Source organism: Muscardinus avellanarius (assembly GCF_963383645.1).
Source record: "Muscardinus avellanarius genome assembly, chromosome: 16".
In the NCBI taxonomy this organism is placed as follows: domain Eukaryota; kingdom Metazoa; phylum Chordata; class Mammalia; order Rodentia; family Gliridae; genus Muscardinus; species Muscardinus avellanarius.
In genome coordinates this window covers 58,610,103-58,632,906 of record NC_137802.1, presented here as the reverse complement: position 1 = coordinate 58,632,906, position 22,804 = coordinate 58,610,103, and the positions used below count along the sequence as shown (strand labels likewise).

General features: G+C 49.3%; 1 protein-coding gene across 1 annotated transcript in view; it reads left to right on the top strand.

Annotated features, from left to right (window-relative positions):
• The window catches only part of ERN1 (endoplasmic reticulum to nucleus signaling 1), a gene marked incomplete at both ends in the record, with an annotated part of 90,274 nt that extends 82,618 nt beyond the window's left edge, over positions 1 to 7,656 (top strand). Inside the window, 4 exons of the mRNA XM_080712445.1 lie at positions 4,083 to 4,210; positions 6,422 to 6,545; positions 6,915 to 6,982; positions 7,441 to 7,656. Of these exons, the coding sequence (XP_080568571.1) occupies positions 4,083 to 4,210; positions 6,422 to 6,545; positions 6,915 to 6,982; positions 7,441 to 7,656 (536 nt within the window). The remainder of the gene's footprint in view (positions 1 to 4,082; positions 4,211 to 6,421; positions 6,546 to 6,914; positions 6,983 to 7,440) is intronic.
• Between the last annotated feature and the right edge of the window lie 15,148 nt (positions 7,657 to 22,804).

Below are 22,804 nucleotides of genomic sequence, written 5' to 3'. Positions count from 1 at the left end.
TTAGGTTGACTTGTTTGCTCCTCTTTTCTCCCTAACTCTCACATATTAGGGAAAGCATCTGATTTCTTATTTTTTGTGCCTGACTAATCTCACTTAGCATAATGTCCTCCAGTTCCATCCATTTCCCTGAAAATGATGTAATTGAGTTTTTTTTGATGGCTGAGTAAAATTCCATTGTGTACATATCCCACGGTTTTGTAATCCATTCATCTGTTGATGGACATCTTGGCTGGTTCCATAGTTTGGCTATGGTGAATTGTGCAGCTATGAACATAGATACACATGCATTAGTTTGGTAGTTTGGTTTCTTTTCTTTTGGGTAGATACCCAACAGTGGTATTGCTGGATCAAATGGTAGATTTGTTCCCATTCTTCTGAGGATCCTCCATACTGTTTTCCAAAGTGGTTGCACTAATTTGCAATCCCACCAACAATGTCTTAGAGTTCCCACTTCTCCACATCCTCACCAGCATCTGTTGTTGTTTGTGTTTTGAATGATGGCCATTCTAGTTGGAGTTAGGTGAAATCTCAGGGTAGTTTTGATTTGCATCTCTCTGATTGCCAGTGATGTTGAGCATTTTTTCATGCATTTATTGGCCATTTGAATTTCTTCTTTTGTGAAGTGTCTATTTAGTTCATTTGCCCATTTTGTTATTGGATGCTTTGTTTTCTTAGTGTTGAGTTTCTTGAGTTCTCTGTATATTCTAGATATTAGTCCTCTATCAGTGGTGTAGGTGGCAAAAATCTTCTCCCATTCTGTTGGCTCTCGATTGAGATTCTTGACAGTTTCCTTTGCTGAACAGAAGCTCTTCAGTTTCATGCAATCCCAAGTATTGATTCTCCTTTTAATTTGTTGTGCCTTTGGGGTCTTGTTGAGGAAATGTTTGTCTGTGCCTATGTGTTGTAGTGTTGGACCTATGCCCTCTTCAAGGAGCTTCAAGGTCTCTGGTTTGATTTCCAAATCTTTGATCCATCTTGAATTGACTTTTGTACAGGGTGAGAAAGTGGAATTAATTTCCAATTTTCTGCATATGGTTAACCAGTTTTGCCAACACCATTTGTTGGAGAGGCTATCTTTTTTCCAGTGTATGTTTTTGGCCCCTTTGTCAAAAATCAATTGGCTGAAAGTGTGTGGACTTGTTTCTGGGTCTTCTATTCTGCTCCATTGGTCTATGTATCTGTTTTTTGCCAGTACCACGCTGTTTTTATTACAATGGCTTTATAGTATAGTTTAAAGTAAGGTATTGTGATTCCTCCTGCATAGTTTTTGTTGCTGCGAACTGCGAACTACCTTGGCTATTCTGGGCTTTTTGTTATTCCAGATAAATTTAAGGACTGATTTTTCTATGTCTGTGAGGAATGATCTTGGTAGTTTAATGGGCATTGCATTAAATCTGTAGATCACTTTTGGGAGGATGGCCATTTTAATGATATTTATTCTGCCAATCCATGAACATGGAAGGTCTTTCCATCTTCTAAGATCTTCTTCGATTTCTTTTTTCAGTGTTTTATAATTTTCTTTGTAGAGATCTTTTACCTCCTTGGTCAAGTTTATTCCTAGGTATTTTATTTTTTTGTGGGAGATCCTGAGTGGAAGTGTTTTCTGAATTTCTTTTTCAGTGGATTTATGGTTGGTGTACAGGAAAGCTTCTGATTTTTTAAGATTGATTTTGTATCCAGATACCTTGCTGAATTTGTTGATCAGTTCTATAAGCCTTTTGGTTGAGTTTGTTGGGTTTTCTAAATATAGTATCATGTCATCTGCAAATAGTGAAAGCTTAAGTTCTTCTTTTCCTATTTGTACTCCTTTGATTTCCTTTTCTTGCCTTATTGCTCTGGCTAGAGTCTCTAGTACTATATTGAAGAGAAGTGGTGATAGTGGACATCCTTGTCTCGTTCCAGTTTTTAGGGGAAATTCTTGAAGTTTTTCCCCATTTAATATGATGTTGGCAGTGGGCTTATTGTAGATTGCCTTAATAATGTTGAGATATGTTCCTTCTATTCCAATTCTCTGCAGTGTTTTTATCATAAATGGATGTTGAATTTTATCAAATGCTTTTTCAGCATCTATTGAGATGATCATGTGGTTTTTGTCTTTGATTCTGTTTATATGATGAATTACATGGATTGATTTTCGTATATTGAACCAGCCTTGCATCCCTGGGATGAACCCTACCTGGTCATGGTGAATGATTTTCTTGATGTGGTTTTGAATGCGTGTTGCTAGTATTTTGTTTAATAGTTTTGCATCCAAGTTCATCAGAGATATAGGCCTGTAGTTTTCCTTCCTTGAACTGTCTTTATTCGGTTTGGGTATTAGTGTGATGTTGGCTTCATAGAATGTATTTGGGAGAGTCCCGGTTTTTTCTATTTCCCGAAATAGTTTGAGTAGTATTGGGATTAGTTCTCCTATAAAGGTTTTATAGAATTCACTTGGGAAACCATCTGGTCCTGGGCTTTTCTTTGATGGTAAGCTCTTTATTGCTATTTCAATCTCTTTGATTGTTATTGGTTGGTTTAAGTGTTCTATATCTTCTTGACTCAGTTTAGGAAGGTTGTATTTATCTAGGAAGTTGTCAATTTCCTCCAGATTTTCCATTTTGTTGGAGTATAGTTTTTCAAAGTAGTTTCTGATAATCCTCTGGATTTCTACACTGTCAGTAGTAATGTCTCCTTTTTCATCCCTTATCTTCATAATTTGGGTTGATTCTCTCTTTTTTTTAGTTAGGTTGGCTAGTTTATCAATCTTGTTAATTTTTTCAAGAAACCAGCTTTTGGTTTTGTTGATTTTCTGTATTGTTTTTTTATTCTCTATTTCGTTAATTTCTGCTCTAATTTTAATAATTTCCCGTCTTCTTCTGGCTTTGGGGTTCAATTGTTCCTGCTTTTCAAGGGCTTTGAGGTGTGTCATAAGGCTATTTATTTGAAGATTTTCTGTTTTTCTTATGTGAGCACTCAGTGCTATAAATTTTCCTCTTAATACTGCCTTCAAAGTGTCCCAGAGGTTTTGATATGTTGTTTCTTTATTTTCATTTGTTTCTAGAAATTTCTTGATTTCACCTCTTACATCTTCTATGACCCATTCTTCATTCAGAAGTGTGGTGTTCAGTCTCCACATGTTTATGTTGTTTCTCTGGGTCTTCTTATAGTTGATTTCTAGTTTCATTCCATTATGGTCTGAAATGACACAGGGAAGTATGTAACATTTTTTAAATTTGCTAGTGCTCATTTTGTGTCCCAGGATGTGATCTATTTTGGAGAAGGTTCCATGAGCAGCTGAGAAAAATGTAAACTCTGCTGTAGTTGGGTGAAATATTCTATATGTGTCCAACAGGTCCATTTGGTTAATGGTGTTCTTTAGTTCTGAGACATCTTTACTGACCCTTTGTCTGGAAGATCGGTCTAGTATTGTGAGAGGTGTGTTGAAGTCTCCCAGTATTATTGTGTTGGGATTTATGTGTGACTTCATATCACAAAGAGTTTGATTTATGAAAGTAGCTGCCCCTATGTTTGGGGCATAGATGTTGATTATTGTTATTTCCTTTTGCTGGATTTGGCAGGCTTTTCAACCTGAACTTGAATGTCAGTCCATATTTAGCCATGTGTCTTTTTATTTTTTGTAGTACTGGGGATGGAACCCAGGGGCATTCTACCTCTAAGCTACTCCCCCAGCCCTATTTTTTATTCTTTATTTTGAAGCAGGGTCTCACTGAGTTGCAAAGGGCCTCACTGAGTAGCTGAGGCTGTCCTTGATCTGTAATCCTCAGGTCTCAGACTCCCAACTGCTGGGATCACGAGCCTGTGCCACCATGCCTGGCGTCATCTGTCATTTTAATGGCCCATCCTCCCATGCTTAGAGGCACAGCAATGCTTCCCAAGTCTCTGTTAACTGGATATTGTCAATCACGCCTTCTCACAAAACACACAGTGAGGACTCTCCTTATTAGCTCAAGTTTGGTGTGCATTGCAATTAATTTCTTTAAATGGACTCCTGTGTCAAGAGATAAATGGATCTTTAAGGGTTTTGGTATTTCACTTCGGTTGGAGATAACAGGTTCCTTGTTTACGTTTCTCCTTTATAGAAGACGTGGTTGCTCGTGAGTTAATAGAGAAGATGATTGCGATGGACCCCCAGCAGCGGCCCTCGGCGAAGCACGTGCTGAAGCACCCCTTCTTTTGGAGCCTGGAGAAGCAGCTCCAGTTCTTTCAGGTACTCATGTCCGTTTCTCCAACCAACGTCTCCTTTCAGTGTCTCCCAGATCCTGAAAATGTAGAAAGAGTTAAAGATGAGTACACATGACCCGTAATCCTAGAACCAAAACAATCTGGTTAACATCTAAATATATTCTTTCAGAGCCGGGCATGGTAGCACGCACTTGTAATCTCCGCGCTTGGGAGGCGGAGACAGGAGGATCGCGCAGGTTCAAAGCCAGCCTCACTGGCTTCAGAGACCCTGTTTCCAAATAAAAATATAAAAAATAGGTGTCTGGGAGTGTAGCTCGGAGGTAGAAAGGTAGAAGGGTTTCCAGGAACCCCAGTACCACCAAATATATATATATATATATATATATATATATATATATATATATACACATATATATACACCTTCTTTCATATATACAGTCTGTATCCTGATTTATTTTTTTTCTTTACATAATACTTTTTAAGAATTTTTTCATGGTAAATTTCTGAAATTTTAATGATTACAGTATTCTATCTTATGGATGTGCCCTGATTTTTAAACTTCATGTTATAGAATTTCCACATATACCCAGAAGCAGACCAAATGCTAGAAAGAGCTTCTCTTTGTCCACTCCCCAGTTCTCCAAGGGTTAACCTTCACCCTCCCCGCCCCTGATTATTTTGAAGTAAATTTCAGGCATCGTGTAATTTCATTCGAGGCTCGTAAATCTAAACATTCCCCTGTATTGGATTTTCCTGATGTCTTCACTCATTCTTCGCCCAGCTTTCATCTTGCTTAGGATAGATCGCACAGAGTCATGTTATTGGAGTGCGACCGTGAGCCCTGTGGTGGTCGGACCGTCACCTTGTGCCCTTGCCAGGCGGCTCGTGGAGACTGGCTTTGTTTCAGAGGCTGACACAGTGCGAGTTGAACGGAACCCACCCTGGCACATAGAGCAGAGCTTGGCGAGCACCACAGTTCAGGAGTGACCCTCACACTGTCCTGGAGCCCGGCGGGGCCCTGGCTCTAGTGAAGCCCCCAGGGCAGAGTAAGCTCCTTGAGGTCAGCGGTGACCGCGTGCTTCCTTCACCGCCTGGCCCACAGCGGCGCTCAAGAACCATGCAGGTGGAGGACGGGCTCTTCCAGGGCAGCAGTGGGATGACCGCTGTCCCACACCATGCAACAGGGAGATCCACAAGTCCAGGTCACTTTACGATATAGAAAAACAAAATGTGCACAAAAGGACCTCACCCTTCGTGGGTTAGGGTTAGGATCCCCAAGTCAAGTGTCTTACAAATAGCTGGCTTCCATTTGTGTCAACTAACTGTGATAGCTTTGCAGCTCAGAATCATGTGCCCACGGTGACAAGCTAATCTGTCCAAGGCTTTGCTCTAAAATTGCAAATTAGGAATTCAGCTAGAATAGCTTCATCTTTGTCAAAAAGGAAAAGACAGTGGCTCTCCTAAGGCTGCTCATTGTTAACATTTGTGGGTCTCATGACTCCCCGTTCCCTCCCTGAGAGGCCTGTCTTATTGGCAGGGGCCTTGAGAACCAGTACTTGGGGTACCTCCTGATGGCCTCTCTCCTTGCCAGAATCAAATGTAGAGCAGGGCTTGACTCCCCTCAGGCCTCCAGATCCCAGGCTCCTGCCACCAAGCTTCGTCTATGGAAAGAAGCTCAGCTGGGGATTGGATCTGGGGATGTTCTACTGCTGGGGCTGGGCTATACCTCCAGCCCTTTTTGTTATTTTGAGACGGGGTTTTGCTTGCCTGGCCTCAAATTTATGATCCTCCTGCCTCAAACGTCCAAGCAGCCAAGATTACAGGTGTGCACGTCCTGCCTCAGTGGGTAGATGAAGCACAGGATACGAATGAATATGACCTTTTTATTTTCCTTTTTCTGCTTTGGTTTACTGGCAAATGTAGCTTGCACATCTGGCACTGTGTTGGTGTGGTACATGGTGGGAGTGTGAAGTTCCAGAGATGCCTCTTTGAGACCTCTCTGTTGTGGAGATGGTCTCTGCAGGCCTGTCCCTCTGAGCCACAGACACAGCCAACGGGAGAGATATCAGTGGATTAGGGCACAGGGTGCAGGGCGCCTGCTGCCAGCTCTGAGGCAGCCTGAGCCCAAGAGGAGCCTCCTGTTCCCTTGCGAGAGGCCTGTCTTGGCATCAGGGGCCTGGAGCCAACACTCAGCGCCTCCAGCACTGACCAGCGTTTTGCCTTGTTTCTTTCGCAGGACGTGAGTGACCGAATAGAAAAGGAATCCCTGGATGGCCCAATAGTGAGGCAGTTAGAGAGAGGCGGGAGAGCCGTGGTGAAGATGGACTGGCGGGAGAATATCACCGTCCCCCTCCAGACAGGTGACACACAGAGGCCCCGGGAGGGCTCCGCAGGCAGCAGCCATGCCTAAGAAGTTAGCAGGCTGAGGCAGCTCCAGGCAGCTCTTCCTGGGTGCGAGATGTGTCCCTTGTGGCCTTTGGGGTGTGGCTACGCTGCTGTGTGTTTGATGTTTGATCTTAGAGTGACAGGTGAGGACGGTGTTGGGCTCTAGGGGGCCATTTTGACCTGGGTGCGACCTGGAGGTGGACCTCAGGCTAACGCCACCCGCAGGCCCCATGATAAACATTTCAGTCCAGTTGCTTCATCCCCAGAGCCCCAAGGATTGTTCTCTTTTAAATTTTGTTTATTCATTACTCATTTAGCCTTAATATTTCTTAATGCTTTTCTAGATCTGCGTAAATTCAGAACCTACAAAGGTGGCTCCGTCAGAGATCTCCTCAGAGCCATGAGAAATAAGGTAAAGGGTTGGTGGGATGGGGACGGGAGGGGCAGACACGGAGACGCCGGCCTCCTTTCATCTGTCCCTATGCATCCTGGACTCCACCTCTCAGGGACTGGGCGGCCTCAGCTGGACTCGATGGATTACAGGAAAGCTACATGGGTTTCCTGTCTGGGATGTTGAGGTGCAGCACTGGGCTCTGGGGAGCAGCCTCTTGGAGACGTGTCTGTCATGGTCTTTCTGCTGACTCAAACACACTGTAACCGGGACCCTCTGGAGACCCTCCGTGTTCTCTGGGGCCTAAGGGTGCTCTTGGCCAGTACTGTCAAACCACCCACCAAAGACATCGGAGCAGCTGCCGAGCCCATTGGGGATGGCGCGTGGGATGCATAAACGTGGCTTCCTTTTCTTTAAGAGGAGCAGCGGCTAGCGCTCTGTCTTCTCACTGCCTGACCTCTGTCTCTGCCCGTTTGCAGAAGCACCACTACCGCGAGCTCCCCACGGAGGTGCAGGACACGCTGGGCTCCCTCCCTGACGACTTCGTGCGCTACTTCACCTCCCGCTTCCCCCACCTGCTCGCACACACCTACCGGGCCATGGAGCTGTGCAGCCACGAGAGGCTCTTCCAGCCCTACTACTACTTCCATGAGCCCACGGAGCCCCAGTCCCCAGTGACTCCAGACGCCCTCTGACTCGGCGGCCCTCCATTCTGGTGCCCAGCCCTGACTGCAGGCCTGGTCTCTGCAGTCCAGAGCTTGATGCCTCCCAGCTTAGCAGGGAGACCAGGCTTCCCAAACCAAGTGCCTTGAGCTGCTCCACAGCCGGCGGAGGATCACGCTGACCCCAGGAAGCGGGAGAGGTGGCCCTCGTGTCCCACAGGGAGCTGGGAGGATGGCGGCTGGAAAGCTTTACAGTCCAAGGACGTCTGCCAAGGAGGGGCCATCCCAGAGGCTGTGAGAGGAGCTCACAGGCCCTCTGCTGGATGAGCTGACTGCGCCTAGGTTTTTTTTTAATTCCTGTTTGATGCCTTCTGAGAAGGAAGCAGAGGAGTCCTGTTTTGCCTGCATGCTGGGACAGCTGGGCGGGGATGTGGGTATATGGCCTCTGCTAGAAGTGGGCTGGAGAGGGAAGGGCACTGAGGGGTCATCCTGAGCACAGAGGTGCCCCCAGCCCCCCAGTGTCTCCTCAGTGGCCTGAGTGTGGGCGTGAAGTTGGGGCTGGGTGGCGGGCAGGCGGCCGGGGTGTCTGCAGGCCTCTGCGAGCAGAAGAGGACTCTGTTCTGGACGCAGCACTGGCCCAGCACGTGGTGGCCTGAATAGCTGTCTGTGGTGGACTGGGTCTTGGGCCATTTGGGGCCAGAGGTAAACAGTTCCCTGGCCATCAAGGAAGGCAGCTAAGGCCAGACAGGGACACCTTCAGGACTAGCGGGGAGAGGCCACCCAGAGAAGGCCTGAGGCAGCTCATGGCCGACAAGGCCCCTCTGTCTCTGAGGCGTGCAGGTCAGGACACACGTGGTGAGTCAGGGCGCTGGGGGTGGGGGCCTGGGCCGGTGTCTGCAGGCTTCATGAGCCAGCATTCATGTTCCCCCTGGCAAAGCGGAGTGACTGTATTTTGGTCATCCTCTAGAATGCTACGTTAGCAGAAGGAAGTGCCACTTCACTTGTGAGGAAGAAAGACAGGTACCTTCTGTTCTGTGTGGTACCAGAAATCACCATCCCCTCAAAAAAGAGTATTCCCATTTGGAATTCTCTAATGCAGAAGAGCAAAACATTCTAGCAACACATGGAAATGTGTTAATGTCAAAGCAGAGTCCCCTAAATTATGTCAGTACCTTACTTTTTTTCCCTAAAATTAATATTTTTAACTGTAGCTTCAGTCAAAAGCTCACCTATCTTTTCCCGCCCAAGGGCCTTAGTGGTTATTAAGATGGAATATGAGTCCGTGGCAGGAAATGTTCCGTGTGAAGGTCCTCCCACTGGTGACGGCCCGCTGCAGCCCTTCCTGGCGCGCCGAGAGTCAGTGCCGTCTGTGTCAGAGTGCGCCACCGCTGCTGCGCCACTGCCGCTTCCCACAAGGGGCGTTTCTGGTTGTGTTTGCATCAGGGCCTCTCCCCCTTCAGCACTGAGTTCCCTGCTTTCATCATGGCCAGCGTGGCCCTTTTTCTTACATCCTGGAGCTCTACATCCTCGAGCCTCGCGTGACCCCACTTAGACCTTGTGGCCTCAGCCCCTGCGTGGCTCCCTGGGCATCTCTGCCACACGCTCCATCTTCCTGGAACATGACAGTATTTTCTCTGGCTCTGACCACCGGGCTGAGCCTGCCTTTGCCAGCACTGCCTGTCGCTTCTCTCTGCAGGTCACCTTGCTGCGGCCGAGAGGTGATGGCCGAGGCAGAGCGGGTGCCACATGTGACCCAGCAGAGCTGCCATCGGCTGCCACTTGCCTTCTTTTCTTGGCCGGGTTTCCCTTACAGGAAGTGCCCAGGCGACTTCTAGCGGCCCAGTGTGGTGTCCTCTCCGTTCAGCCCAGCTTGCCGAGAGATGGTGTTTCCGGATGCCTTTCCAACTCATCAGAAAGATGTGTTTCTAACCGCCCAAATCCCTCAAGGTCCTGTATCCAGCGCATTTTATTTGAGCACTTACTGTACTGAGTAGGCAGGACACAGGGTGCTAGGAAAACAAATGAACCAGGCAGGCAGAACCCCTGCCTTTGTAAAGCGTCTCCCAGGAGCCAGCAACAGAAAAGTGTCAGTGCTGAAGAGAGCCCAGGCAGTGGGGAGGGTGTGCTTTGGGGTTTGCATGTCTTCTGCCTTAAAATTGTCCTGTCGCAGGCACTTGGTGGTCCTTGGATTTGTCTGAAGAGGTATTATTTTGGAAATTTTGGGAATTCCCATTTCCCATCATGCTCAGCAAGAGGGGGGGCATCTTTCAGAGGCCTTTATAGCTCTGCAGCATGGTGCATTTTTGTTCAACTGACAAGGCTTCTACAGTCCTGGAAGGCTGCCTAGCTTTTAAAATGTATGCCATCTCCATCTTTAAGACAGAATTGAGTCACATCTGTTAGAAATCAAAGAGCCCTATAATTTATTTAAACCTTGTCTTGAACCACGGGTTGAACCTCTCCCGCCCACATGCAGAATTTGTCTCGTTGCTTCTGGAGCCTGTAATTTAGGTCTTGGGTGAGCAGCGGGTGTTATCAGGCACCAAGGCACTTGCACTCTGAGACACGGGCTTCGCTGTCGAGCCGGTGGGTGCCGGTGGGCGCAGAGGCCCCGGTGCACTGCAGCCACGGTGGCAGGTTTTCTGGTAGATCTGCAGGACAGTGGTTCAGCAAGGCGCCACCTCCCAGCTCCAGAAGCTCGGTCCTTGTCGGGGCTGACCTGACCGTGCAGAGAGATTTTGTGCGAACATGACTCGTCCTTATTGGCCATTCTTTCTTGCCCTGTAAGAGCGAGCAGTTGGTTGCCTACTGGCACGCCCTCGGGGCAGGCGCCTGGGCCTGCTGTCCTGCCTGGGTTCCCCTCCTCCGTTCACCTGGTCCTTGTCGCCTGTGCCTGTCTGTCGTCTTTAGTTGTCCTGGGTCGGGGAGACGGAAGGCAAGGAGGGCAGCCAGCGAAAGCCCCAGCTCCTCACCACCCTCCTCTCCGCTCCTGGAGTTTCTGAAGCCATGTTTCTTGTTTCCCAGAGTTTCTCTCGCTCGCTCGTCCCTTCCCACCACAGTGGTGGCGGGGGTTGATGGTGTCCCCGTGGCTTTTCCTGGAAGGTCATCAGGCGCGTACACAGGGAGCTCGGAGCCCTTTCTGAGTCATCATTCTCTTCTAAGCCAAAGCGGCTTCTCTTCCTGGTCTTTGTTTTCTTTATGAAAGTAATTTCCCATGAGTGACTCTGGTTCCCCTCATTGTTTTGGCACTTAAGTTCTTTTCGTGTTCATTGGAAAGCCACGAAGGACAGGTCTGGGGCTGGGGTGCGGCTCAGTAGCAAAGCACCTGCCTCACCTGTGCGAGGCCTGGGTTCAGTCCCAGAACCATAAAGTAAAATAAACAAAGGGGCCAGGCGTGGTGGCACATGCTTGTAATCCTCACACTTGGGAGGCTGAGACAGGAGGATCGCACAGGTTCAAAGCCAGCCTCAACTACTTAGTGAGGCTCTCAGCAACTTAGTGAGACCTTGTTTCCAAATAAAATTAAAATAAGTCTGGGAGTATAGCCCAGAGGTAGAAAAGCCCCTGGATTCCACCCCCAGTACCACAAAAAATAATAAACAAAGGCCCCGTGCCTTGAGCCACCCCCAGAGCAGCCTTAACCCACGCTGGCCCGCCACCTGGCCACCCCATGAGCCGTGTGTTTCGTGGGACAGTATTCCTTCCCAGCATCCCTCACTGTGACGGGGGAGCCCCACTCACCTCAGCATGAGTGTCAGCTGCGCAGCGTTCTCACGTACAAACCTACGTAGTGTTCATTTTGCAATTACCTATTTATTGAACCTATTTATATTTATTTAATTTTTACTCTGAAGTATATCTAGTTATAATTGCACTTGCTTAAAGCACATCAAATCTGTTTTGGAAAACACCCCTGACCATTTTAAAACTGGAAAAGGAAGAGTTATACTATATCCTTCTGCCAGATGGATGCCTTAGTCTTATCATTAAAGGGTGAATAACTTGGTCGGGGTAAAATGTTAATTTTTAGGTGATTCTTTTTTTTTTTTCTAATCCTGTGCCACCATGTCTTCTCTGTGGATGGTTTAATGTTTAATTGTGTTAATTGTGTGGTACAATCCTCTTTGTGGAACCTAAAATCCTCTTTTTAGCTTTATATTTTATAAAATGCCAGATTGTACAACTTTTATGTGTATTTTTAAAGCTTGATGATATGAGGCTTACTATCTAAGTTAAACAGCCTATTTTTGTACCTCCTGTACAGTTTTATAATTCTGCTGATTGATGGCATCTTATGTTGAGCCAATCACAAATAAAGGTAGTTTTAGATATGGGAGTCGGTGTATCACCACACGCAGGCAAGGGTCTGTCTCCTCGGAGCAGTCTTCGAGGCCTGAGCAGCTGGTTGGGCCCTGGGGAGGGCAGGGCAGTGACGGGTACACAGCACAGTCCAGGGGCTGGAGCATCCCCCTCGGGCTCTTTGGGAAAAGCTTGCTGGAAACATGCAGGAAGCTCCTGAAATAATTACCTGGGCCGAGTTCCAGGAAGGTGGCCCACTGGAACTGACACGTCTCAAGGTAAGAATTGGGCTCCGAAGCAGAGTCTGGCATGTGTGCAGTCAGGAGGATTCTGGGCCAAGAAACCCAGGAGAGGAGCAGAACCCTGAGGTGACTCGGGCAGCAGGCGTGGGGAAAGCCTCACCTGGGGCCTGGTGTCCATGCGTGCCGCACTGAGCTCAAAGGCAGCTGCATGCATGGAATCCTTATGCAGGCAGCTCCTCTCCGGCTCCCTCCTGGCAGCTGAGGCTCCGTGCGCTCACACCAGGTGGGCTGCTCACACAGGGATGCTGGTCAGGGGCTGCATGGAGACTGGCCATTCCCCCAGCGACACTAGGACCTGTGAACATGCCCTCCGAGGTCCTAGGTCTTGGCCACAGCCGTGTCCCTGGGAGAAAGAGGGCTGTTCTGCAGGCTAAGGCCCAGCCTGGGCATGGCCAGGTGGGCAGCTGGTGCAGCTCCGTGGGGCAGGCTGGTGGGCAGAGCAGACTCTTCTCTCCTGTCCTGACCCACACTGGGTGAACGACAGACTCGACTTGCTGCGTAACGCCTATATCAGGCTATGAAAAGGATGGGTTTTTTCTGCATGTTCAGTATATTTCATTAAATGTTCATGTCCAAATATACATGCAAAATATGCATCCAACTTCTGCCAGCACCTGCTCCACCATGTTATCTTCTATCGGTACCGTCTGCATCACTGCTTGTGGTGCCGTGGCTGCTGTAGCTGCCTGTCTGTTAACCTGAAGGCACTTGACATCCTTCACTCCAGCGAGAGACTGGCCAGGCCCTCTGCCCAGGTCACAGCCCAGCTCAGGAGCTGTCCTGAACCAGAAATGGCAACCCCGGGAGGCCAGGCCGAGAGCCGCTGGGGCTGGAGGGACAGGAGAGTCGCTGAGTAGCGGGGCCTCTGAGAGAGCCCAGGAGTTAGTGACTCTGGCGGGCCTCCCTAGTCTACCTAAGTCTTCCCAGCCCATCCCATGATCTAGAAGTGTTAGGGTTTGATGGCCCAAGATGCAGAGCTGAAAAGAGTAATCAGCGCTTTGGCCATGACCCAGTCAAGACCAGATGACAGGAAGCCCAGCCTCACAGGCATGATGGGCCCTGCCTTGAATTAAAGAGGAAGGCTGGGGAGCCGGGGAGGGAGCCCTCCACCCCAACCGCCCCACGCCCTGTGCTGGGCCTCCTCCTCCTGAATGATGGGGATGAGGGGAGGGCTGAGAAAGGCCTGGAAACCATCACAGACGTTTGAAGAAACGAGGAGCTTGGCCCAGAGAGTCACCAGAGCTGGCACATCCTTAGTATCTGTCACACAGTGGAACTATTTGCCATTGTGCCCCAGAGGATTGAAGCTAGACCAGCAGGGAGCAGGGCGAGGGAGCACGGCCAGAGACAGGAGGCTCCAGAGGTAGCACGTTCCGGGCTCCGAAGTATCCTGCAGCTTTGGGCCCCAAAACGTTCTTCATTGGGTGTGAGAGATCAGACTCTGATCCCTTCCAAGTAAGAGTCTGAGGTCAACTACTCCTGTGGTAAGTTCTAGAACAGGGCTGCCTGAACAGAGCCAAGTTACGGGAGGAGGAAAGGAGGCCCCAAGAAAGCAGCCAGTCAAGTGGCCTGGGGTGATGGCTTCCAAGAACCAGTCAGGGGTGAGGGGTCCCCGACACAGCACTGGTGGGACTGCGGCAGGTGGGAGCCGGCCCACTGAAGCCGAGCCTTCTTTTCTCTCTCTCTCTCTCTCGCTCTCTCTCGCTCTCGCTCTCTCTCGCTCTCTCTCGCTCTCTCGCTCTTGCTCTCTCTCGCTCTCGCTCTCTCGCGCTCTCGCTCTCTCGCGCTCTCGCTCTCTCTCTCTCTCGCTCTCTCTCGCTCTCTCGCTCTCTCTCGCTCGCTCTCGCTCTCTCTCGCTCTCTCTCTCGCTCTCTCTCGCTCTCTCTCGCTCTCTCTCGCTCTCTCGCTCTCTCTCGCTCGCTCTCGCTCTCTCTCGCTCTCTCTTTCGCTCTCTCGCTCTCTCTCGCTCTCGCTCTCTCGCTCTCTCTCGCTCTCACTCTCGCTCTCTCTCGCTCTCTCTCGCTCTCTCGCTCTCTCTCGCTCTCACTCTCGCTCTCTCTCGCTCTCTCTCGCTCTCACTCTCGCTCTCTCTCGCTCTCGCTCTCTCTCGCTCTCTCTCACTCTCTCTCGCTCTCTCTCGCTCTCTCTCGCTCTCTCTCGCTCTCTCTCGCTCTCGCTCTCTCTCGCTCTCTCTCGCTCTCTCTCGCTCTCTCGCTCTCTCTCGCTCTCTCTCGCTCTCACTCTCGCTCTCTCTCGCTCTCGCTCTCTCTCGCTCTCTCTCACTCTCTCTCGCTCTCGCTCTCTCTCGCTCTCTCTCGCTCTCTCTCGCTCTCTCTCGCTCTCTCGCTCTCTCTCGCTCTCACTCTCGCTCGCTCTCGCTCTCTCTCGCTCTCTCTCACTCTCTCTCCCCTTCTTCCTCCGTCCTCTCCCCTCCCTCCCTCCTTCCTTTTTTCATAACCTCCTCCCTTTGCCTCAGGACTTGAGAAACAAAACCAAAGGGCCCTCCCATCAGAAGGGGAGGTTTGCTGGACTTGGACGTAAAAGACCAGCTCTTGCCCTGCGTAGCCTTCACAGTGGTCCTGGGAAGCCGCCACCTCTTCAGCAGTTTTCCCTCAAATGCTCAGAACCGCAGTGCAGGCTGGGCTCACTCAGCCATCCCCCTACACTCAGGCCTGTGCCAGCCGGGGCCCTGCAGCCAGGCCTGCCAGCCATGGAGCAGCTTTGAAGGAGTGCATTCACTTCCAGGTAAAAGCAGAGAGGGGAGGTGCATGGGGGCTGCAGAGAGCCTGAGAGCACTGCGGATGGAACCCCAGGGGCATTCGACCTCCGAGCTACACCCCCTGCCCTATTTTTTATTCTTTATTTTGAAACAGGGTCTCACTAAGTTGCAGAGGGCCTCACTAAGTAGCTGAGGCTGTCCTCAAACCACGATCCTCCTGTCTCAGCCTCCCAAGTTCTGAGATGCGGGCCAAGAGCAAGCTCTTCTCAAGCACAGTGTGGAGCGCTGACCCTGGGCCGCTGGGCAGAGCAGCTGGACCCTCCCCGGGAGCCCAGGCAACGCTACAGCCGCCCTCATGTACTCCATAGAGTGGCTGACAGCGGACACCAGACTCCAGAGGAAACCCAGTTACAGTATCATTGAGCAGAGGGTGTCACATCCGCGTGCTGGAAAAACAAATTAGGAACCTCAGAAGTGAGAAGATAAAACAGCTAAAAATAAAGTGGGCAGGGAGTGGATGGCCACGCGGGGGGGGGGGGGGAGAGCACAGGAGGCTGCAAGTTCAGGTGGAAGATTCCTCAAGGCCCGAGGCTGGCTGCTGTTTGTTTGGGTACCAGGGATGGAGCCAGGGGCAGTCTGCCTCTGAGCTATATTCCTAGACCTTTTTATTTTTTATTTTGAGACAGAACAGGTTTACTGAGAAGTCCCTAAGTTGCCAAGGCTGGCCTGAAACCTGCATTCCTCCTGTGTCAGCCTACCAAATACTGAAATTACAGGTGTGCGTCACTGCTCCCAGCTGCCTGGGCTGGGTTTTTTGTTTTTTTGTTTTGTTTTGTTTTTGGTGGTACTGGGGGTAGAACCCAGGAGCTTTTCTATCTCTGGGCTATACTCCCAGACCTATTTTATACTTTATTTGGAAACAGGGTCTCACTAAGTTGCTGAGGGCCTCACTAAGTAGCTGAGGCTGGCTTCGAACCTGTGTGATCCTCCTGTCTCAGCCTCCCAAGGGCTGGGATTACAAGCGTGCGCCACCACGCCCAGATCTATCTGGGTTATTTTAAAACACTGCATCATGATGCTGTATTGTGGCAGCCACGGAAACTAGCACAGCTGTGTAGAAATCCCAGCATCCATCTAAATTTCAGTTTCCAAGCAATTTAAGTGTGGTGGCGCACACTTGTAAACCTAGTGCTGGGAGGCTGAACAGGAGGATCACAGGTTCACGGCCAGCCTCAGATACGTAGTGAGGACCTCTGCAAATTAGTGAGACCCTATTTCAAAAATAAAGAATAAAGCCAGGCGTGGTGGCGCACGCTTGTAATCCCCACACTTGGGAGGCGGAGACAGGAGGATCGCGTGGGTTTGAAGCCAGCCACGCTGGCTTAAGAGACCCTGTTTCCAAATAAAAATATAGGTCTGGGAGTGTAGCCCAGCGGTAGAAGGGTTCCATCCCCAGTACCATAAATATATATATATATATATATATATATATATATATATATATATATATATATAAAATAAAGAATAAAATATAGGGCTGGGGGTATAGCTAGGAGGTAGAATGTCCCTGGGTTCAATCCTCTACTGAAAAAAATATATAGTTTCCAAAGGAAATATGGAGCCAGTATTTAAAGAAAAAAATTATGATTTCTCAGAACTGAAAAATAATATTCCTCAGGTTTAAAAGGCTGGCAGACAGCATTCGGGAGACTTAGACCAGAGAATCATGGTTTGGGGTCAGCCTCAGCAACTTACGAGGTGCTTCGCAACTCAGTGAGACCCTGTTTCAAAAATAAAAAGACTAAAAATAGGGCTGGGGGTGTAGCTTGGAGGTACAATGCCTTTGGGTTCCACCCCAGTACTGAAAAAAAAAAAAAAAAAAAAAGGCTGGCAGAGCCAGATATGGTGATGCATGCCTGCAATCCCAGGGCTTGGGAGGCTGAGACAGGAGAATTACAGGTTTGAGAACAGCTTCAGCAATTTACTGAGACTCAGCAACTCAGCAAGACCCTGTTTAAAAATTCAAAAAAGGATGCTGGGCGTGGGTGGCACACACTTAAAATCTCCGCACTTGGGAGGTGGAGATAGGATCACGTGGGTTCGAAGCCAGCCTCGCTGGCTTAGGAGACCCTGTTTCCAAATAAAAAAGTATAAAAATAGGTCTGGGAGTGTAGCCCGGAGGTAGAAGGGCTTCCAGGAACCCCAGTACCACCAAAAAAATTAAAAAGGAGCCAGGCGTGGTGGCACACACTTGTAATTCCTGCACTTGGGAGGCTGAGACAGGAGGATCACACAGGTTCGAAGCCAGCCTCAGTTACTTAGTGAGGCTCTCAGCAACTTAATGAGACCCTGTTTCCAAATAAAGTATAAAATAGGTCCGGCAGTATAGCCTGGAGGTAGAAAACTCCCTGGGTTCCACCCAGAGTACCACAAAAAAATAATAAATAAAATAAAATAAAAAAAGGATCCAAGCATGGTGGCACACACTTGTAATCCCAGCGTTTGGGAGGCTGAGACAGGACAATCATGGTTCATGGCCAGCCTCAGCTACTTAGGCCCTTTGCAATTCAGTGAGACCCTGTTTCAAAATAAAGAATAAATTTAAAAAAAAAAAAAAGCCAGGCGTGGTGGCGCACGCTTGTAATCTCCGAACTTGGGAGGTGGAGACAGGAGGATCGCGCAGGTTTGAAGCCAGCTGTGCTGGCTCAAGAGACCCTGTTTCCAAATAAAAATATAAAAAATAGGTCTGGGAGTGTAGCCCAGAGGTAGAAGGGTTTCCAGAAACCCCAGTACCACCAAAAACAAAAACAAAACAAAACAAAAGAGCTGGGAATGTAGCTCTGAAGTGATGAATTTGTTACATCCAGGATGAGACAACCCTAAAACCAAGGGAAGGTGGTGCAGGAAGCAGATCTACAAAGGAATGATGAGACACGCCATGCTTGGCCAGTGACAGGGCCATCGCAAACCTCAGACTGCAGTGGGAAGGATCGGAGCCTACAGTCCAAATCTCGCTTCACCGCCTTTAGAGGGTGAGGACAAAAGGAAGGCATCTTAAAATATAAAAGAAGTCCAAAAGCTTGCCACCCACAACTAAGGAATGAACCTTCTCCCTTCCAAATTGGCGTCTAAACCCCCAAATATTTGTAAGGAGGGGAGCTGGGGAGGGGCCTATAGATCATGATCGATTCTAGACCTGAAGAATGAGCTTAAGAGGGTGGTTAATTATGGGGTGACCGCTGGGGAGATGGAGCTTCCCAGTGACTGGGGCCAGGTGGGGAAAGGCACAGAACTCAGCCGGGCCTGGTGGTGCACGCCTGCAAAACCAGTACTTGGGAGGCTGAGACAGGAGGATCGCAGGTTCAAGGACAGCCTCAGCAAGTAGTGAGACTCTCATCAACCTAGTGAGACCCTGTTTCAAAATAAAAATACAATAGGGTTGGGGGTATAGGGGTAAAAGGCCCCTGGGTTCCACCCCCAGGGCAAAAAATATATTTTTTTTTCTCAACCCAACTGCTGTGTTAGTCCGCTTTGCACTACTGTAACAAAATGCTTGAGGTAATCAACTTAATAAGGGGAAAGGCCTATTTGGGCTCATGGCTTCAGAGATTCCAGTCCACAGATACTTGGCCCTTTGCTTTGAGCCTGTGGCGGCGCAGCATATCATGAAGGGAACGTGTGGTGGAGGAGACCTGTTAAAGAAACAGGAAGAAGATGATCTGGGGTCCCTGTGTCCTCTGCAAGGGCACTTCCCCAGCGGCCGCCTTTTCTCCCTTGACCCACCTCCTTAAGGTTCCACCACTTTCCAGTAACACGCGGGCTGGGGACAAAGGTGTGTTTTTGTTTTGTTTTGTTTTTTGATTTTCGGTACTGGGGATGGAACCCAGGGGCATTCTACTTCTGTGCAACACCCCAGCCCTAATTTTTTTATTCTTTATTTTTTGAAACAGGGTTGTAGCTGGGCGTGGTGGCGCACGCTTGTAATCCCCGCGCTTGGGAGGCAGAGACAGGAGGATTGCGCAGGTTCGAAGCCAGCCGCGCGCGCTGGTTTAGGAGACCCTGTTTCCAAATAAAAATGTAAATATAGGTCTGGGAGTGTAGCCCGGAGGTAGAAGGGCTTCCAGGAACCCCAGTACCACCAAAAAAAAAAAAAAAAAAAAGAAACAGGGTTGCACTGAGTTGCAAGGAGCCTCACTAGCTGAGGCTGAGAACCGCGATCCTCCGGTCTCTGCCTCCTAAATGCTGGGATTACAAGTGTGCACCACCACGCCCAGCTGGACCAAACATTTAACACACGGGCCTTTGAGGGACCTTCATCAAAACAACAGCTACAACTACATGCAAGAGGGGGAACTTGGTAAACAAGAAAAAGAGCACATTAGAATACAGGGAAAGCTCAAACGACAGAGGTAAGGGCATAAGTTTACCTGTTAAAATGCCGAAGTTGGCCAAATGTGGAGGGACGTGCCTGTAATCCCAGCTACTCAGGTGGCTGAGGCAGGAGGATCACAAGTTCAAACCATGCCTGGGCAACTTAGACACTGTTCCAAAGGTTTTTTTAAAGGAGCCAGGGGTGGTGTTGCATGTTTATAACCCCAGTGCTTCGGAGGCTGGGACAGGAGGATCGCAGGTTCGAGGACAGCCTCAGCAAGTAGTGAGACTCTCGTCAACCTAGTGAGACTCTCGTCAACCTAGTGAGACCCTGTTTCAAAATAAAATAGGGCTCGGGGTATAGCTTGGAGATAGAACACCCCTTGGTTCAATCCCCAGCACCACACACATGCACACACACACACGTACACACACGCACCCATGCACTCACACATCTCTTGGAGTTTTTCTTTGTTCTCTGTAACGAGCCGTACGGCTGCCTTTAGCCTTCTCCTTAGGAAATAGCCCATTTCTCTGAGTCCCTAATAGAGCATCTTGATTTGATGCTCTCCCTTGAAGCAAAGGTTAAAGGAATCGTGCCAGATGTGGTGCCTCACACCTAGAACCCAGTGCTGGGAGGCTGAGACAGGATCACAGATTCGATGCTAGCCTCAGAAACTTAGGAAGGCCCTCAGCAACACTATTTCAAAATAAAATAGGGCTGGAGATATAGCTTAGACGTATAATTCCCCTGGGTTCAAGGAGGAAGGAAGGAAGAAAAAGAAGAAGGAAGGGAGGGAGGGAGGAAGCCTCTGGTTACCCTGAGACTTTCCCAGCCTCTCCCTCAATTCTTTGGCTGGTGGGTGTTTGTGGGTAAATTTGTGTTTCTATGTAGGTCACCCTCCTTGCAAACAGTCTCTTTCCAAACCTTCTTGTGATTGTAAAGAAATGTCATCTGCCATGGCCATGCTGCCAGGAAATGGAATTAAGCCTTTTAGTGAGGGGCCTGCTCACTTCGGCCACCAGATGGCGCCCACGTGCCGCCCCGTTGCTGAGGCGCCCGCATTCTGCATCCTCCCTGCTCTGGGCGTCGGCTTCCTAAACTCAATTCCTTCACTAGCTGGTTTTCAAAGTAATGCATAGACACAAACTTTTCTCATTCAAGGACTAACACTGAACATGGACAGTCCCTCCCTTTTACTCTGGCGTGGTGTGTGTGTGTGTGTGTGTGTGTGTGTGTGTGTGTCCCAGAGCCTCACACTTGCTAGGCGAGTGCTCTACCGCTGAACCTTGCCTCCGGCCCCCTGCTTAAGATGTGACCACTCCCTAGAAACATTCTGCTTCCATTGCTGTTCATTAGAGGCCAAATCAATGCCCTCCATCTTGGACTTCAAATCTCTGAAACTGGAAACTCAATAAACCTTTTCTCTTTATAAATTTTGTCAATTCAGGTATTTCATCATAGTATCATTAAGCTGACCAATACAGACATCTTTCCTTACTGTGTCTACAACAGATGCCACCAAAACATGAAAGTCACAGATGCCAAAGTCAAAGCCCTCTGACCGGAGGCTTCCCTCTCACCCACATCCGTCTATATTTGGCTCGCTATTGCCAGTATGCCAGGAGATCACACACACACACGCACACACACATGACAAAGAAACTGAGGCACAAAAGCACCAAGAGAAATTGTTCCAGAGCGGCAGACCCTCAGCATCATGGCCTTCACTGTTCTCTGGGTCCCCACCATAATCGGATTGCAAAGTTGTTGTGGTTTTGGTTTTTGTGGTACTGGAATTGAACTCAGGGGCATTCTACCTCTGAGCTATAACCCCAGCTCTATTTTATTTTAATTTTGAAACAGAGTCTTGCTAGGTTGATGAGAGTCTCACGACTCACAGAGGCTGTCCTAAAACCTTCTATCCTTCTGTCTCAGCCTCCCAAGCGCTGGGATTCCATCTTGATCTGCAAAGTTTATGCGGTGTGCGCTGTGCAGAGGGCTGGCTGTGGGGCAAGCTCCAGTGCTGAGCTGAGCTGAGCAGACTGCCCAGCACCCAACTTTTACGTGCTTCCTACCTGCTTGTACAAAATCCTCTGCTGGAGTAATTGTTAAATTGCTGGGCGAGGTGACAGCTATGAAGAGATCTGAGGCGATGGCTCTTAGTCACTAATAGAAGGTTTTTGTGGACTAGCAGGACAGAGTCAGGAGCAAGGATCAGAGCTGCTCTGTGATTGACTGGATGGATGGAGGGAGCAATGGGTGGCTCGTCCTGGGCTGCCCAGCCCATCGAAAGCCCCAGTGAGGGCAGGAACTACTGTCAAAAGACGGGAGTTGAAGTGGGGCATGGTGGTGTGGTGCATGTCTATAATCCCAGTATGTGTGTGTGTGGGGGGGGTACTGGGAATTGAACCCAAGGGCATTCTACCTCTGAGCTACACCCCCTGCCCTATTTTTTATTCTTTATTTTGAAACGGTCTCACTGAGTTGCGAAGGGCCTCACTAAGTAGCTGAGGCTGTCCTTCAACTGTGATCCTCCTGTCTCAGCCTCCCAAGTACTGAGATTACAAGTGTGCGCCACCATGCCCAGCTTCAAAATAAAAAAAAATTTAAAAGACGCCAGGCGTGGTGGCGCACACTTGTAATCTCAGTGCTTGGGAGGCTGAGACAGGAGGATCGCACAGGTTCAAAGCCAACCTCAGCTACTTAGTGAGGCTCTCAGCAACTGAGACCCTGTTTCCAAATAAAGTATAAAATAGGAGACTTCTGGGAAGATGGCGACAGAGAAAAGAGGGTCTTACGAGCCCCGCTAACAACCAATCTCTATTACCACAAAATCAACGCCTTTCATAGCCAGAAAACACCATCAGCAGAGAAACAAAAAATGTAATTACAAGGGACAGAGAAAAAGAGGGCTGGAAAAACGAGACACCAGAAGGAAACCAGACCGCAGTGCTGCAGCTGGAGCCGTGGCACGAAGCAGTGTGGGTGCCATCTTCCCTTGCAGCACCAGGCTCCAGAGAGGAGGGGAACTCAGAACGGAGCTCAGAGCCACAGAGGAGATACACCGGCCTCACGGCCGAGGACGCGGCAGCAGCGCCTTACTGCACACAGCAGCGGCGAGCTCACTGGACGGCACCAGACCAACGCACTCAATAGCCCACCAGGCTCCAGAGAGGAATGGCGGACAGCGAGCCGAGGTGAGCCGCTGCGGATCAGCCAGTCGGGGTTCAGCAGATTTTTTGGTGCAGGGAGCATCTAAAGCTCCCAGAGGCTGGGCTCAGCACACCCTGCAGGGAATCAGAGCGGAGCTCAAAAACAGAAAAGAAATATGCCAGCCTCACGGCCGAGGGCGGGGCATCAGTGCCATATTGCCACCGGTGGCAGCAGCAGCAAATTCACCGAGTCCACTACAGCTACATCTGTGCACTCAACAACAGTGAGTCAAATTGCGGCCCCTAGAGGAGAAATCCCAGTACTGTACTCCCA